General features: G+C 36.3%; 1 protein-coding gene across 1 annotated transcript in view; it reads right to left on the bottom strand.

The window, feature by feature from the left end:
- The window catches only part of CPNE8 (copine 8), a 258,489-nt gene that overhangs the window by 74,408 nt on the left and 168,869 nt on the right, over positions 1–15,212 (bottom strand). The window contains exon 11 of the mRNA XM_061129923.1: positions 10,172–10,247. Within this exon, the coding sequence (XP_060985906.1) occupies positions 10,172–10,247 (76 nt within the window). The remainder of the gene's footprint in view (positions 1–10,171; positions 10,248–15,212) is intronic.

Raw genomic sequence — 15,212 nt, 5'->3', positions numbered from 1 at the left:
CAAAAAGAATAAAATAACTAGGGATAAACCTACTTAAAGAGAGAAAAAGATCTGTTGCAGAAAACTGTAAGATGCTGATGAAAGAAATCAAAGATGACACAGATAGATGAAGAGATATAGCCTGTTCTAGGATCACAAGAATCAATACTGTGAAAATAACTATACTACCCAAAGCAATCTACAGATTCAATGCAAGCCTCATCAAATTACCAACAGCATTCTTCACAGAACTAGAACAAAAATTATATAGTTTGTGCAGAAATACAAAAGACCCTGAACTGACAAAGAATTCTTGAGAAAGAAAAATGAAGCTGGATCAATCAAACTTTCTGATTTCATACTATACTACAAAGCTATCGTCAAGAGTGTATGTACTGGCACAAAAACAGAAATATAGACAAAAGGAAAAACATGGAAAGCCCAAAGATAAACCTGTGCATCAATTGGCATCTTTGACAAAGGAGGTGAGAATATACATTAGAGAAAAGATAGCCTCTTCAATAAGTGGTGCTGGGTATACTGGACAGCTACATGTATAAGAATAAGATACAGCATAAAAAGAAACTCAAAATGGAATAAGTAAGGTCAGAAACTATGAAACTTTTAGAGGAAAATATAAATAGAACACGCTATGACATAAATCACAGCAAAATCTTTCTTGACCTACTTCCGAGAGTAATGGAAATGAAAACAAAAGTAAACAAATGGATCATAATTAAATTTAAAAGCTTTTGCACAGCAAAGGAAATTATGCAGAAGGTGGAAAGACAACCCTCAGAATGGGAGAAAATAACTGCAAAGGAAGCAACTGATAAATGATTAATCTCCAAAATATACAAGCATTCCATCCCCTGACCTTCAATCTATGTGTGTCTTTTTCCCTTAAGCGGGTCTTTTATAGACAGCATATTGTAATCTCATTGTAATCTCATTGTGCCTAACTCTTTTGTGACCTCATGCACTATAGCTTACCAGGTTCCTCTGCCCATGGGATTGCCCAGGCAAGAATTCTCAAGTGGGTTGCCATTTTCTTCTCCAGAGGATCTTCCTGACCCAAGGATTGGAACTGTCCCTCCTTCCTTGCAAGGAGATTCTTTACTGCTGAGCCACCAGGGAAGTCCATAATGGGATATTACTCAAACTTAAAAAGGAATGAAAGAGTGTCTTTTGCAGAGACATGGATGCAGCTAGAGGTTGTCATACAGAGTGTGTAGTAAGCCAAAAGAGAAAAACAAATATCGCATGATATGGCTTATATGTGGAATCTCAAAAAAAAATGGTAGAGATGAACTTATTTGCAAAGCAAAAATAGAGTTACAGATGTAGAGATCAAAGATATGGTTACCAAGGGAGGAAAAGGGGATGGATGAATTGGGAAACTGGGGCTGAAATATCTACACTACTATGTATAAAATAGACTAATGAGAATTTCCTGTTTAGCACAGGGATCTCTACTCATTGTTCTATTGTGATTTAAATCAGAAGGAAATCTAAAAGAGTGGAGAAATGTATTTGTATGATTGATTTACTTTGTTTTATAGCAAGAAACTAACATTTGAAAGGAACTATGGTTGGATGGCATAACTGACTCGATGGACATGAGTTTGAGTAAGCTCTGGGAGTTGGTGTGATGAACAAGGAAGACTGCCACAGTCCATGGGGTCACAAAGAGTCAGACACGACTGAGAGACTGAACTGATACATCAATAAATATTAATAAAAACAAAACATTTTATTGAGACTGTGAATAAGAAGGGAGTCTACTCAGTGGTAAAGAATCTGCCTGCAATGCAGGAGATATGGTTTCTATCCTTGGGTTGGGAAGATCTCCTGGAGAAAGACATGGCAACCAACTCAAAAATTTTGTCTGGGAAACCACATGGACAGAGGCATGTGGCAGGCTACAGTCCATGGGGTGGCAAAGAGTTCATCATGACTTAGTAACTAAACAACAACAATAATATTACTTTGCCCATTTATTGATAAGCAAATATTTATTGACATATTAAACCTTGTTTTCTGATTGTTTGTTTTTTCCTTGTTTCTTTCTTTTTGTGGGTTGATGACTTATTTTATGCTTGTGTTCTCTTGATTTTTTGTGAATCTATTGTATGTTTTTGATTTGTGGTTTCCCTATTTTTCAAGTATGTTAACACCTTCCTATATCTGACAGCAATATAGGCTCAAACACACTGTAAAAAAAAAGAATCTGCATTTTCTTACTCCTTCCTTATATTTTATGATTTTGATGTCATTTTTCACCCCTTCATCTTTATCCTTTTGCTGTTCCTTGTGTTTATCATTGATTTCAAAAATATATATTTTTCCCCCTCTATCTCTGATCTGTGTACTGGTTAATTTAAGTGATTTAGTTTCAAATTATGATTTTCTTCTTCCTATATCTTCTTGCTTCTTTTCCACTTAGAGGAGATGTTTCAATATTTATTGTAGGATAGATTTAGTGTTGCCATATTTTTTTTAGCTTTTACTTGTCTGAGAAATTCTTTGTTTCTCTGCCTTTTCTAAATGACAAACTTTTGGATAGAGTATTCTAGGTTGCAGATTTTCCCTTTCAAGACTTTTAAATATATTCTGCCACTCCCTTCTGGTCTGCGGTGTTTCTGTAGAGAAATCAGCTGATAGCCTTCTGGGAATTTCCTTGTAATGAACTCCTTGTTCTTCTCTTGTTGCCCTTAGAATCTTCTCTTTAATGTTTGCCATTTTAACATGTCTTGGTGTAGGTCTGTTTGGGTTCGTCTTGTTTAGAACCCTCTGTGCTTCCTGTATCTGAATATATGTTTCCATGATTACACTTGTAAAGTTTTCAGCCACAATTTTTTCAAATACATTTTCAGTCCTCCTTTCTCTTTCTTCTCCTTCTAGAACCCTGATTATGTGTAGAGTGGCACACTTTATATTTTCCCATAGGTCTCTTATATTGCTTTCAATTTTTTTTACCCCAATTTGGCTTTCTGTCTGCTATTCTGATTGGTTACTGACCATTATTCTATCTTTCATATCACTTATTCTTTCTTCTGCATTATTCATTTTGCTTTCAGCTCAGTTTTCATTTCAGCAAATAAATTTTCTGACTTTTCTTGGCTCCTCCTTATAGTTTCTAGTCCTTTTTTACTGTAATCTGCATTTCTGTCCATATCCTTTCTTAATTTCTTCAGTATTTTCATTACCTCCATTTGGAACTAAGTGTCTATTAGATTCAAATGGTCTGTTTCACTGTTTGTTCCTTTGGGGGAATTCTCTTGGTCTATTAACTGAGAGTGGTTCCTCTACTTTGTCATTTTGCTTATATTTCTCTTGTGAGTTTAGCAGAAACAATCATCTACTGTAGTCTTAAAGGGCTATTTATATGCAGATGATTCTCTATGTAGCTTGAATGGTTTAATATTTTTTTGGTATGAAGGCTATTTTGGTTTGGAGGCTTGCTATGTCTTTGCTTAGCATGTGCTGGCCATTATCCCCTTGATAAGGGGTGTGCAGGTAGACAGCTCAAGCAGGCTCCCAGAAAAACAGAAGCAGTGGTTGGCTCCTGGTCACAGAGCCTCACCAGCAGTCTGATACTTCCTCTGGAATCTGAGATGATAGCAGTGGCTTGTACCTACCCCTGGAGCTTATTTTGGCGGTGCCTTGCCACCTCAGAGTGAGTGCAGAGAAAGAAGCTCCTGTGCTGGGCCCACCCCTCTCCTCCCACCCCCGCCCAACAATATTGCCCTCCCTCCCTGCTGGGCCCAGGCCTCCTCTCACACCACACCCTAGCCCCCTCAGGCTATCTCCATGCAGCCAACCCCAGTCCTCTTCCTTGGGTCTGACCTCCAAAGCTCAAGCCCCTCACTACCTCAGTGATGAGTACCTCAAGCTTGGGAGTGCTGGGCAGCACGGACTGTGCAAGTCTCTCTGCTTTGGCCTCAGTGAACCAGTTACTATGCTCTCCTCTGAGGCTCCAAAGCTCTCTCTGTCCCTGTGGACCTGCCTGCCAGTGAACGGACTTCCCTTCATGCAGAAAAATTTTTCTTTCACAGCTCCCTCCCAAGGACACAGGTCCCATCCTTATTCCTTTCTCCCCCTCTTTTTTTTTTTTAAACTTTTTTCTTTTGCCCTGCCCAGAGATTTTCTTGCCTTTTTGGAAGTCAGAGGTCTTCTGCTCATGTTAAATAGATGTTCTAGGAGAACTCTTCCATTTGCAGGTTATTTTTTATGTATTTACAGGAGAAAATGAGCTCCATATCCTACTCTCCCACCATCTTGATCCAGTGTCAAATAGGAGGGCTTTTAAAAGCTCAGGCATATTACTGGGGATCTAGAAGGCCACGTGCTTCTGTAGAACTGTGTGAATGGCCAAGGAAGACCTTGAGGAAACCATAATTCATCATCTATGGCTGACTCTGAGTCTCTGTTTAAGCATCAAGTGAAAGCCAAGGCAGAATACTACACTTGGAACATATAAGAAGTGCACCAACATACACAAATCTTGGTCAAATTACGTGCTGACCACTAGTTAACAAGGCACAGACTGCGGTGACCCACACAGAAAAGAAAAGGAACCTCTACAGAATTATTTTAAGAAAGTCACTAAGCCCATAAACAGCAACAATAGCAAACCCTGGATAAAGCAGAGGATCTGAATTCCAGTGTAACTATATTATATTTTTTAAAATTTCCAGCATTCAACAACAACCAAAATTATAAGATATGCAAAGAAACAAGAAAGTATGCTCCATACATAGAAAAAAGCAATCAATAGACTATATCCTTGGTAACTTATAGATAAGGAATTTATTTAATAAATTTTTCAAATCAGTCACTATTAATATATTTACAAAATAAAGAAGAAATAAAGTGTGAAATAAACTATGAAATAACGTTTCACCATATAGAAAAATCAGTAAGATCAAAACTATTAAAAAGAACCAAATAGAAATTCTCAACTTTAAAAGTATAGTAACAAATGAAAAATTTGCTAGAGAGGCTTAATAGAACATTTGAGTTGGCAAAAGAAACAGTGAGTAATCTTGAAGTCAATTGAGATTTTTCTAGTGCAAGAAACAAAAATAAAAAATAAGAACAAATCATATGAGACGTGTGGGATATGATCAAACATAAAATCATATGTAGATAGGTAGATACATAGATAGATAGAAAGTACTGGGAGTACCAGAAGGAAAAGGGAGAAAGGGGCAAAAGAATATTTGAGAGAATAATGATTGAAAATTTCTCTAGTTGCCTCACCAAAACTGAATCTCCTTACATGTGTGCAAAAAATGAAGTTTCCAATGTATATAGGACCAAGATCTATATATATGTTATATATAACATACAAAGTTCTTTCAGATATTCTTCAGACTAATCTCTTCTATTGATAACATAAGGAATAAGAACACATTGTTATCTGAAATTATGGCACAAATATTCATGCAGGGTATTTAATAAGGAACAATTGTTACTAAGCTTCTTTATCATTAGATGTGACACCAATCTCATTAAGCAAACTTTGTTGGATCAACGAGATCCAAAGAGAACACATTTTAAAGATAAGGAAATTCAATGTAATTGATCTCTGGAGCATTATTACTGAACACAGGCAGTACCTGTGTTCTAAGTACAAAAGGACTAATATGCTTGTGTTGTTCCTCTTCAACCTTAAGGATATGCAGAAAGAACAGATATCTATATAAGTACAACCTGTCATACTAATTTCACTATCTATTTTAAGCCTTAATATGGGTTTCTGAAAGATGCAGATAGAAAAATTGCTCCATTACTCCAACTTTGTCTTTGCCTGGGAAGGTTTCTTGGGATAAATTTGCTGCACTCCCCTCTAGATATCTCATTGTCTGCTAGCTATATATAGCACCTATCAAGGTAATATAAACATATTTTATGTGTTTGTTTCTCCTATTAGACAATGAAGTTTTCATTTATCTCTCCATCCTTTTGGTCTAATATAGAGTGCAGAATATAGAAGCCATGTGATAAATATCTTATTCATAAACTAATAAATGAATGAATGTGTGAAATACAACTGCTTTAGCCTAGCAAGGCAACAGGAGGAGATTTCTCCACTTAAAGGAGGTCAATTTTAGTTTAGTGTCAGGTTGGAGGAAAATAGTTATCATTATTGACTAAGTACTGAGATATTCTCCTTTACTATTGATGTATATTAAATTTAAATTATTACAGAAAATGTAACAGATGACAAACTTCAAGGATTAATAGTGCTAGAACATATCTTATGCTCAACAAATATGTGGTGCTTAACTGGCAAGGTAGGTTTAAGTCAGAAATAACTAATGTGTTTGCTTTGATAACTTGGATTTCTTTAATGACTGAATCATACTTTTTCATTTCCTTCAGTCTTCATCTAAACAACAGTTAAGATGTTCAAACACACTAAGCAAAAAAACCAACTTATTACGTAACACCATGCTGACACAAGTAAAATGCATATTTTTCTCTTTTTATTAAAAAAGGGTTGAGGAGAGTGAGAACAAGATGGAGGAGGAGTAGGTGGATGTGGAGTACATCTCTCTCCATGGATGCATCAGGAATACACCTTCAGACACAGAAGTGCATGCAGAATACCAGCTGAGAGGGGACAGGAGTACCTGACAGTGGAAAAGAATATACAGAACCATGCAAAATCCAGTAGAATGAAGAGACTAGGGGAAAAAAAGGAGTGTTAATAGAACTGGACCTGTCCTCGGTGGGTGGGAGTACTGAAGCAGGGGTCCGATCCTCACATCAAGGCAATTGTCTGAGTCAGAGGAGAAACATTCAAGGCTGAGAGTGAAACAGCTGATCTGTGGCAGCCTAAGTGGGAGGAGACTCAGACAGTCCTTGCCGCAGCCATACGTACCCCGGACAGGGATGCTGGTCCCCTGGAAGGCGCAGGGGCTGGGAGCTGGAGTTTAGGGATTGTGGCTCAATCCCAAGGAAAGGGCGGCTGTTGACTGTGGAGAGACTGTGAGGGGATGTGAGGGAGGAGATTGTCATGGGAAATGCCAGTGGAGGAATGCCAACAGCCATGGAAGCAAGGCGATACTGCTGAGTCATGTGTAGGGGGTGGAGCCATCACCATGGCCTCTCTCTCCCCACACACCAGCATCAGTAGCTGAATCATAGAGGGGCTGGCCCATCAAACACCTGATGCACTGAACTACAGCGTAGGACCCCACCCGGGATGCTCCTTTAAGTGATCGATATGCAAACTACAGCGTAGGACCCCACCCAGGGTGCCCTTTAAGTGCCTCTCGTGCTGATCTACAGGGTAGGACACCGGGGGGAGAGGGGGCGGGTCCCTCTATGTACCTGATGCACCAAACAACAGAGAAGGACCCCAGGCAAGGGAGCCCTCTAAGTGCCTGAATGGGCAGAGCTATGGAGAAAGACTGGCCAAAGAGGCCTTCTAATCGCCAACTACAAGAGGCTCATAAAAAAAGACTCTGATAGGGCCATGACTCCAGCGGCAGAGGCAGCCCATGTCCCTGCACACTTGGCACCACCAGGGTCCCCGCAAGCCAAGCAGCTGCAAAAAAAAGTCTTGTGTCTATGCACACAGGGTTGCTTCGGTCATGTCCGACGCTTTGCAACCCTGTAGACTGTGTCCTGCCAGCCTTCTCCATCAGGGAGGCAGTTCTCCAGGCAAGAATCCTGGAATTGTATTTGCCAATACTGGTTGCCATACCCCTCTAGAGCACTATATTTCCCACTGCCCTAGCCACCAACTCCCCTGAGTACCTGGTGCTGCCAGGACCCCTGAAACCCAAGCAGCTGCACCACCTCCACACCTGGCCCTCACAGGGGCAAACCGAAGCGCTCCAGGGCAGCCTCAGGAGCAAATCCCAGTAGATGACCTACATGTAGAAGTGGAAATAAAACCACAAATGAAAGCCAGGGGCAGTGTGGCTAAGGAAGAAGGCCCAAAACCTTCCCACCAGATGTACAAACTGCAGATTAAATCCACACGATCAACCAGGAATCAATAGCAGAATATCTGAAGCAGAAGAACAAATCAGTGAGCTGGAAGATAAAACAGTGGCAATAACTTCTGAAGAGCAGAATAAAGTAAAAAGAATGAAAAGAACTGAGGACAGTCTCAGAGACCTATGGGACAATATCAAATGCACCAACATTCAAATTATAGGGTTGCAAAAGAAGAAGAGGAAAAGAAAGGGTATGAGAAAATTTTTGAAGAAATTATAGTTGAAAATTTCCTCAACATGGAAAAGGAAATAATCAATCAAGCCCAAGAGGCACAAATAGTCCCATATAGGATAAACCTAAGAAGAAACATGCCAAGACACACAGTAATAAAAAAAAAACCAAAGACTAAACACAAAGAAAGAATATTAAAAGCAGGAAGGGAGAAACAACAAGTGACATACAAGGGAAACCCTATACGCTTAACAGCTGATCTTTCAGCAGAAACTCTGCAGGCCAGAAGTGAATGGCAGGATATATTTAAAGTACTGAAAGGAAAAAATCTACAGCCAAGGTTACTGTACCTGGCAAGGATCTTATTCAAAACTGATGGAGAACTAAAAAGCTTTTCAGATAAGCAAAAGTTAAGTGAATTCAGTGCCACCAAACCAGCTTTACAAGAAATGTTAAAGAGACTTATACAGTCAAGAAATACAAGAGAAGGAAAAAGATCTACAAAATCAACCCCAAACAATTAAGAAAATGGCAATAGGAACATACATATCAATCATTACTTTAAATGTAAATGGATTAAATGTTTCAACCAAAAGACACAGACTGGCTGAATGGATACAAAAACAAGACCCACATATATGCTGTCTACAAGAAACTCACTTCAGACCTAAGATGCTCAACATTGCTCATTATTAGAGAAATACGAATCAAAAGTACAATGAGATATCACCTCCCCCTGGTCAGAATGGCCATCATCAAAAAGAATTGAAACAACAAATGCTGGAGAGGGTGTGGAGAAAAGGTAATGCTCTTAGGGGAATGTAAATTGATATAACCACTGAGGAAGATAGTATGGAGATTCCTTAAAAAGCTAGGAATAAAGCCACCATTCAGTTCAGTTCAGTTTAGTCGCTCAGTCGTGTCCGACTCTTTGCGACCCCATGAATCACAGCATGCCAGGCCTCCCTGTCCATCACCAACACCTGGAGTTTACTCAAACTCAAACTCAAAACCACCATAGCACCCAGCAATCCCACTCCTAAGCATATACTCTAAGGAAACCAAAATTGAAGAAGACACATGTATCCCATTGTTCATTGCAGCACTATTTACAATAGCTAGAACATGGAAGCAACCTAGATATCCATCGACAGACGAATGGATAAAGAAGTTGTGATACACATACACAATGGAATATTACTCAGCCATAAAAAGGAACCCATTTGAGTCAGTTCTAATGAGGTGGATGAGCCTAGAACCTATTACATAGAGTGAAGTAAGTCAGAAATAGAAAGATAAATATTGTGTTCTAACGCATATATATGGAGTCTAGAAAAATCATACTGAAGAATTTATTTACAGGGCAACAATGGAGAAAGAGACATAGAGAATAGACTTATGGACATGGGGAGAGGGGAGGAGAGGGTGAGATATATGGAAAGAGTTACATGGTAACTTATATTACCACATGTAAAATAGTCAACCAAGGGGGAATTTGCTGTCTAGCTCAGGAAACTCAAACAGGGGCTCTGTATCAACCTAGAGGGGTGGGATGGGGAGGGAGAGGGGAGGGAGGTTCAAAAGGGAGGGGATACATGTATACCTATGGCTGCTTCATGTTGAGGTTTGACAGAAAACAACAAAGTTCTGTAAAGCAATTATCTTTCAATAAAAAATTAATTAAAAATAAGGATTGAGCAGAATGTTAGTAGGAAGGCAAAACATAAAGGCTGAAGCTCAAGGAAAAATAAACTTATATCCATATTGGATGTTTTTTAAATAAAATGTTTCATAGGCAAGAATTTTAAATCAACAAAATAGATTCAAATGACCATATGATTTGAACAGAAATATTATTTAATCTCAAAAACCAATCTTCTCAATAAGTTTAAAAATTCTTATATATATTGGTAACATTTGACAATTATCTTTTGTAAAAATCTATATTTTAAAAGCATAAATGTACTTATTCCAGAAAAACATAGAGTAAAATTCCTCTTACCTCATATACATTGAACTGTGATTGCCCTCTAGAAAGTTCCCTATAGCTTGTCGTAAATTCTCCAATGAAATCATGACTATAATTTAGGAGAAAAATACATATAGTATTAGCTTTCAGACATTTGTTAATTACATATTAAAACTTTAAATATATTTTCTTATCATGAAAAAATCCTTTATATTACTATGAAAATAATAATATAATTTAAAACACACTGACACTTTGTTATGTATACTCCCAATTACATTTTGTTAGTATTCAAAAATATTTCATTTATCCCACCAACGTTAATATTTCAAATAGGTTTACTAGTGTCAATAACTCATATTTCAAAAGCATTTCATCTATGCTATCCTAATGATTAACTATTAACTAGGATGAAATTTTAAGACAGACAAAATTTATTACTCTACATATCAGAATCACAAATATACAAAATCTTCAAACCTTCCAATGACCAGTATGTAATAGATCACTATTTTTAAAAGGGAATCCCACGTTGACATGGAATGTTAGGTAGTTAGAATAGGAAAAATGAGTCCAGAATGGTGGTGGCTAAAAGACAAGGAAGGGAAAAGCCCGTGAAAATAGAACAAAGGAAGGTCCGAGGACCAGAGTGAGGAGCTCAGGTAAAACAAACAGGACTCCTGGCTAGCCCAATTTACATAGGGCAGGCTAGGGGAAGAAGAAAAAACATATAAAAAGAGAAGCCGAAATTAGGCTGGGCGCCTCTTTCATCTTTTGGGTTGACTTGTCCTCACACCTTGAGGATGTATTTTCTTTTACTTTCTAAATAAAACTGAGCTGTAACACTGGTCCATCACTTCAAGTTTTTGTCGTGACGAGACAGAACCGAGGAAATTACACACTATCCTGACAAAAATTAGTCACTAAGCTTTATACTAATAATTCTAAAGTACATTGATAATACCAAACATGGTTATTCTGAACTTTACCATAAAGCAATCGTCACTACCTTCTCAGAAAGTAAACTTCTACAAGTGCCTTCTCAATTTAGACATGGAAGGGTAAAGATTGAGAAAGCATATGTTTGTTTTCACTATAAAATACTTAACAATGTAATTATTGAGCTTGATTTATGCAACTGTAAAACAAGTATTATGCATTCAGCAGATTAGAGAGGATTTGTAAGGTTGCAAAGAGTCAGACACAACTGAGCAACTAACACACACACACTAATTTTATGGTCAAAACTAGGTTGAACACACACAGAACACATACTGAGACATAAACATAAAATGCTGGTATTTGGTGCAATGCTGAAATGTAATACATTAGAGGAGGAAGATCAAAGATTGTAGGAGCTGGATTAGTATAACAAAAAAGGGTATTGCTGTTGTTTTTTGTATGATAGAATTTAAGCTCGGCCCATTTGCTTGCAAATATGAGGTGTTACCATAAAAACAGATATTTCCCCCAAACTCCAGGCAGATTTATGCTTAACTCTGAGTCACTAAAATCCATAGATCTGATAACCAGTAACATGCAATAAGCAAATTGTAGCTAGCCAACCACAATTGATTTCTAAAGTTGGGATTTCAAAGAAAAAAACTAGTGGTCATTAAGTAGTGTTTTTGCAATAAATTTTTAAAAATTAAGATGTAAGATACAACTCATTTAGATATCCAGTTTCCCAGTTCTGCCATATTTTAAAGATCTTGTACATTTATGACAATAATCTATATAGGGCATTTCTCTTTATCCCAGTATCACCTTGACCTCTTCTACAGTTAAGTTTTAAAAGCAGATATACACACATGAAATTAGTAAATGAAAAGAGGATTGAAGGCCGTAATTAAAATATATTTGTATTTGTGAATCCAAAACCCCCAGCATTCGCTCTTTCAATTTATATGGGGGAAATTACAAAACTGTAATTTCATGCTACGTATTTCTTATAAATAAAATAAATCTCTTTGACTTTCAGAAGTGCAAGCTTATAACCATGATATCTTTATAGAAATCTCTGAGACTCTGCTTAGAATCTATTCTGTTCATTGCTATGTCTGTTTTGATATCTTAAATAATGGTCACCAAGAAAAGGTTCTATTAAAGCACTTCAAACACAATACTTTTATATTGGTTAAGTGTGGACAAGCTTCATATACCAGAGCTCACCACACTAGTCATAAACACAAGGGAGTGAGTGGTGATAGCAATATAATAGCCAGGCGTAGACATAAGGTGATTTGTCTCAAAAATACATCTCAAGAATCTAGGTGCATAAGTGAATAATTCTCAGGTCAGTTTTGTTACATATCTCTTGAAATGAATGAGAATATTTAGTTTCCTTTGTGAACTTCTATAATTCAAATACTTTATATTAAATCATAAATAAGTACTTTAAAGAAAGTATTGAAGGTGCTCTTCACTGATTTATTCTTATTTTTTCCCCTATCGTCAACTATTACTAGATTTTATTAAGATTAAAAGTATTTTAATATTTTATCTGTTAACAGTTGTCAATACAAAAATATTGAAACAATTCTCACTACACAGAGGAATATGATGAAAAGTACTCTGATAATAAGTTACAACCAACAATTTCCTTGAGATTCGATAATACTGCTATGATATCTCTTGTTAGTTTGGTTCTAACTAAAATAATTATTCTGGGTTATAAGTCTCAAAGCTCTCTGCATTTACAAAATAAAGTTTCCTCCACGGTGGTTGATCTGATTTGTGTCCATTTACATTTCTAGCTTTTTTTTTCAAATTTTTTTATAATTGAAATATATTATTTAAAATCTGAAAAAATAAACAGATATTGAGAACAAATTGATTGATATTAAAGGTAGTAAGTCAGCTCTCAAAATGCCTAGAGTAAACTGATTGAATTTTTGAATAAAATTTGAATATTATAAGTATTTCTATACTCTATTAATAGTGGAAAGGAGTATTGTGCATATTTATATTTACATCTGAAACCTGTAAGACAGTCCCTACAAAGTGCCCATCTTTCCCATTTTTGACATCTTCTTTCACTTACCTTTTACACTACTGCTTAACTATGATCTCCTCTAAGATATCTCTCCTCCTTTATGTGCCTTCTCTTTGTTTTTAAAAACAATTCTATCATCACACTTCCTATATTGTATAATAGCTGTTGTTCATATATCTCCCCTTTTAGTTTTTATGACATACTCAAAGTTAAGAAAGCTGAGTGACTTTCCCTGGTGGTCTTGTAGCTAAGAATTTCTGTTCCCAGTGTAGGAGGCCCTGGCTCGATCCCTGGGTGGGGAACTAGATCACACATGCCACAAAGATTCCAGTGTCACAACTAAAGATCTCACATGTTGCAACTAAAAAAAAGATCCAAGATGCCACAATGAAGATCAAAGATCCCAACACAGCCAAATAAATAAAAAGAAAAAGAAAGATGTTAATTTCATCTCCATATTCTCAGCATCTACTTCAGTGTCTGGTAACCAAAGGGCATTATTGAATGTTGCAAATATATTCAAGTCAATGTCACAATCATGCTGTAATCTTACCTTACCAGTAATATTAACAATTTTGCTTCACATGAATTACCTTTAGTACAAAAGAATGGGACAAGTGTTGAGCATATTAGCCACTCCTACTCTACTCCTTTGAAACAATTCTCTCTGAGGGTAATGCTGATAACTGTTATTTTCCCATAAAAATGCACCCACATTATCACACAAAAGATATAAAGAAAGAGACAGAATATTGCCTTTTCTAGGCATTTCCAATGGTTTTCCTGAAGGTCATCCTGCTTTAGGCACAATGGATGATGACTATTTTCCTTGCAATCATTAAATTAATATTGCATATATGTACAAACAGCAAATACATACTGAATCTATCTTATTCTTTTCTCTATCATCATGTTGTCTTGAGTAAGTCACTTTGGGATCTTCATGTATTCATTTAAAAATTGGAGGCAATGCCTATTTACTGTTCTGAAAATAAACCTAGATGATTCATTTGAATTTTTTCTGTGAAAGGCATATAATTCCTATACAGTCATTATTAAAATACATTTTTTTCTGATTTTTAAGTAATATGACTCCAGATACCTATGTCTTAAAGAAGCTTTAGTCAAAATAATATCCGAAGATGTAACAGGCTTATGAATTGATATTTGGAAGCCAGTGTTATAAGATCTCTATTTATATCTTCAGTTATTGAGGTACACATTTTTAAGAGTGCTCTTTTTTAAAAATTTCCTCAGGAAATATTTATTAAGCATCTACTATGTATCTACCATGTAGTAGATGTTGAGATGTGTTAGATGACAAGATGAAGCATAAGACAGATCCAGACTGACAACATGTTTGCTATCTAAATGGGGGATAAGGTTCCTTCTTTTTTCTTTAATAAGGTTCCTTGTTAATTAAGCAAAAGTGCACCACAATTTCTCAATAGCTACATTTAAGAATAATTTATATTATTTTTACTGTAGGAGAAGACCAGCAGTGTTTTTTCTTCCAGAGGTGACTGAAGTCAAGACATTAATTCCATAATTGTAGGTAAAATGCATCATGAGAATTTTGATTTCCCAAGATCATCACAAAAGTCCAGCTAACAATGTACCAGCTGTCCTTGATTTTGCTTTTATTTCTTTACTTTTCTTCCAGAAAAAACTTTTGACTTTAACATAACTTTTCAGCATTTAGGAATGTTTTTACTCATGCCATAACACTACCCTTGCTTTATTCTTAAAATTTCAATAAAATCAAGTCTTTTTTATCCTTGTAATTTCCTTAAGTCCTGACAGAAAAGTTAGTTTCCTTTAGAAAGTCCAGAAATATGCTTTTAAATATGATTCAACTATGAGTTGGTCTAAATTTAAATTTATAGAACTATCATGGTTCTTATACTGCCCCAGTAAACAGAGATTGTAAGCACATTCTGAAAAACTAATTTTTTTTCCCCCTGTTTTGCTTTTACTGGTAGAAATTATCATATATAACATATAAATGAATGTGTTTAATGTAGAAGTTATCATTTATCTCTATTTTTACTGAAATTTTAAGTAATTTCAAAAAGTTTA

This window comes from Dama dama, chromosome 3 (genome assembly GCF_033118175.1).
Source record: "Dama dama isolate Ldn47 chromosome 3, ASM3311817v1, whole genome shotgun sequence".
NCBI lineage: Eukaryota > Metazoa > Chordata > Mammalia > Artiodactyla > Cervidae > Dama > Dama dama.
Note: the sequence above shows the minus strand (reverse complement) of the source record. Positions and strands in the feature narration are given on the sequence as shown.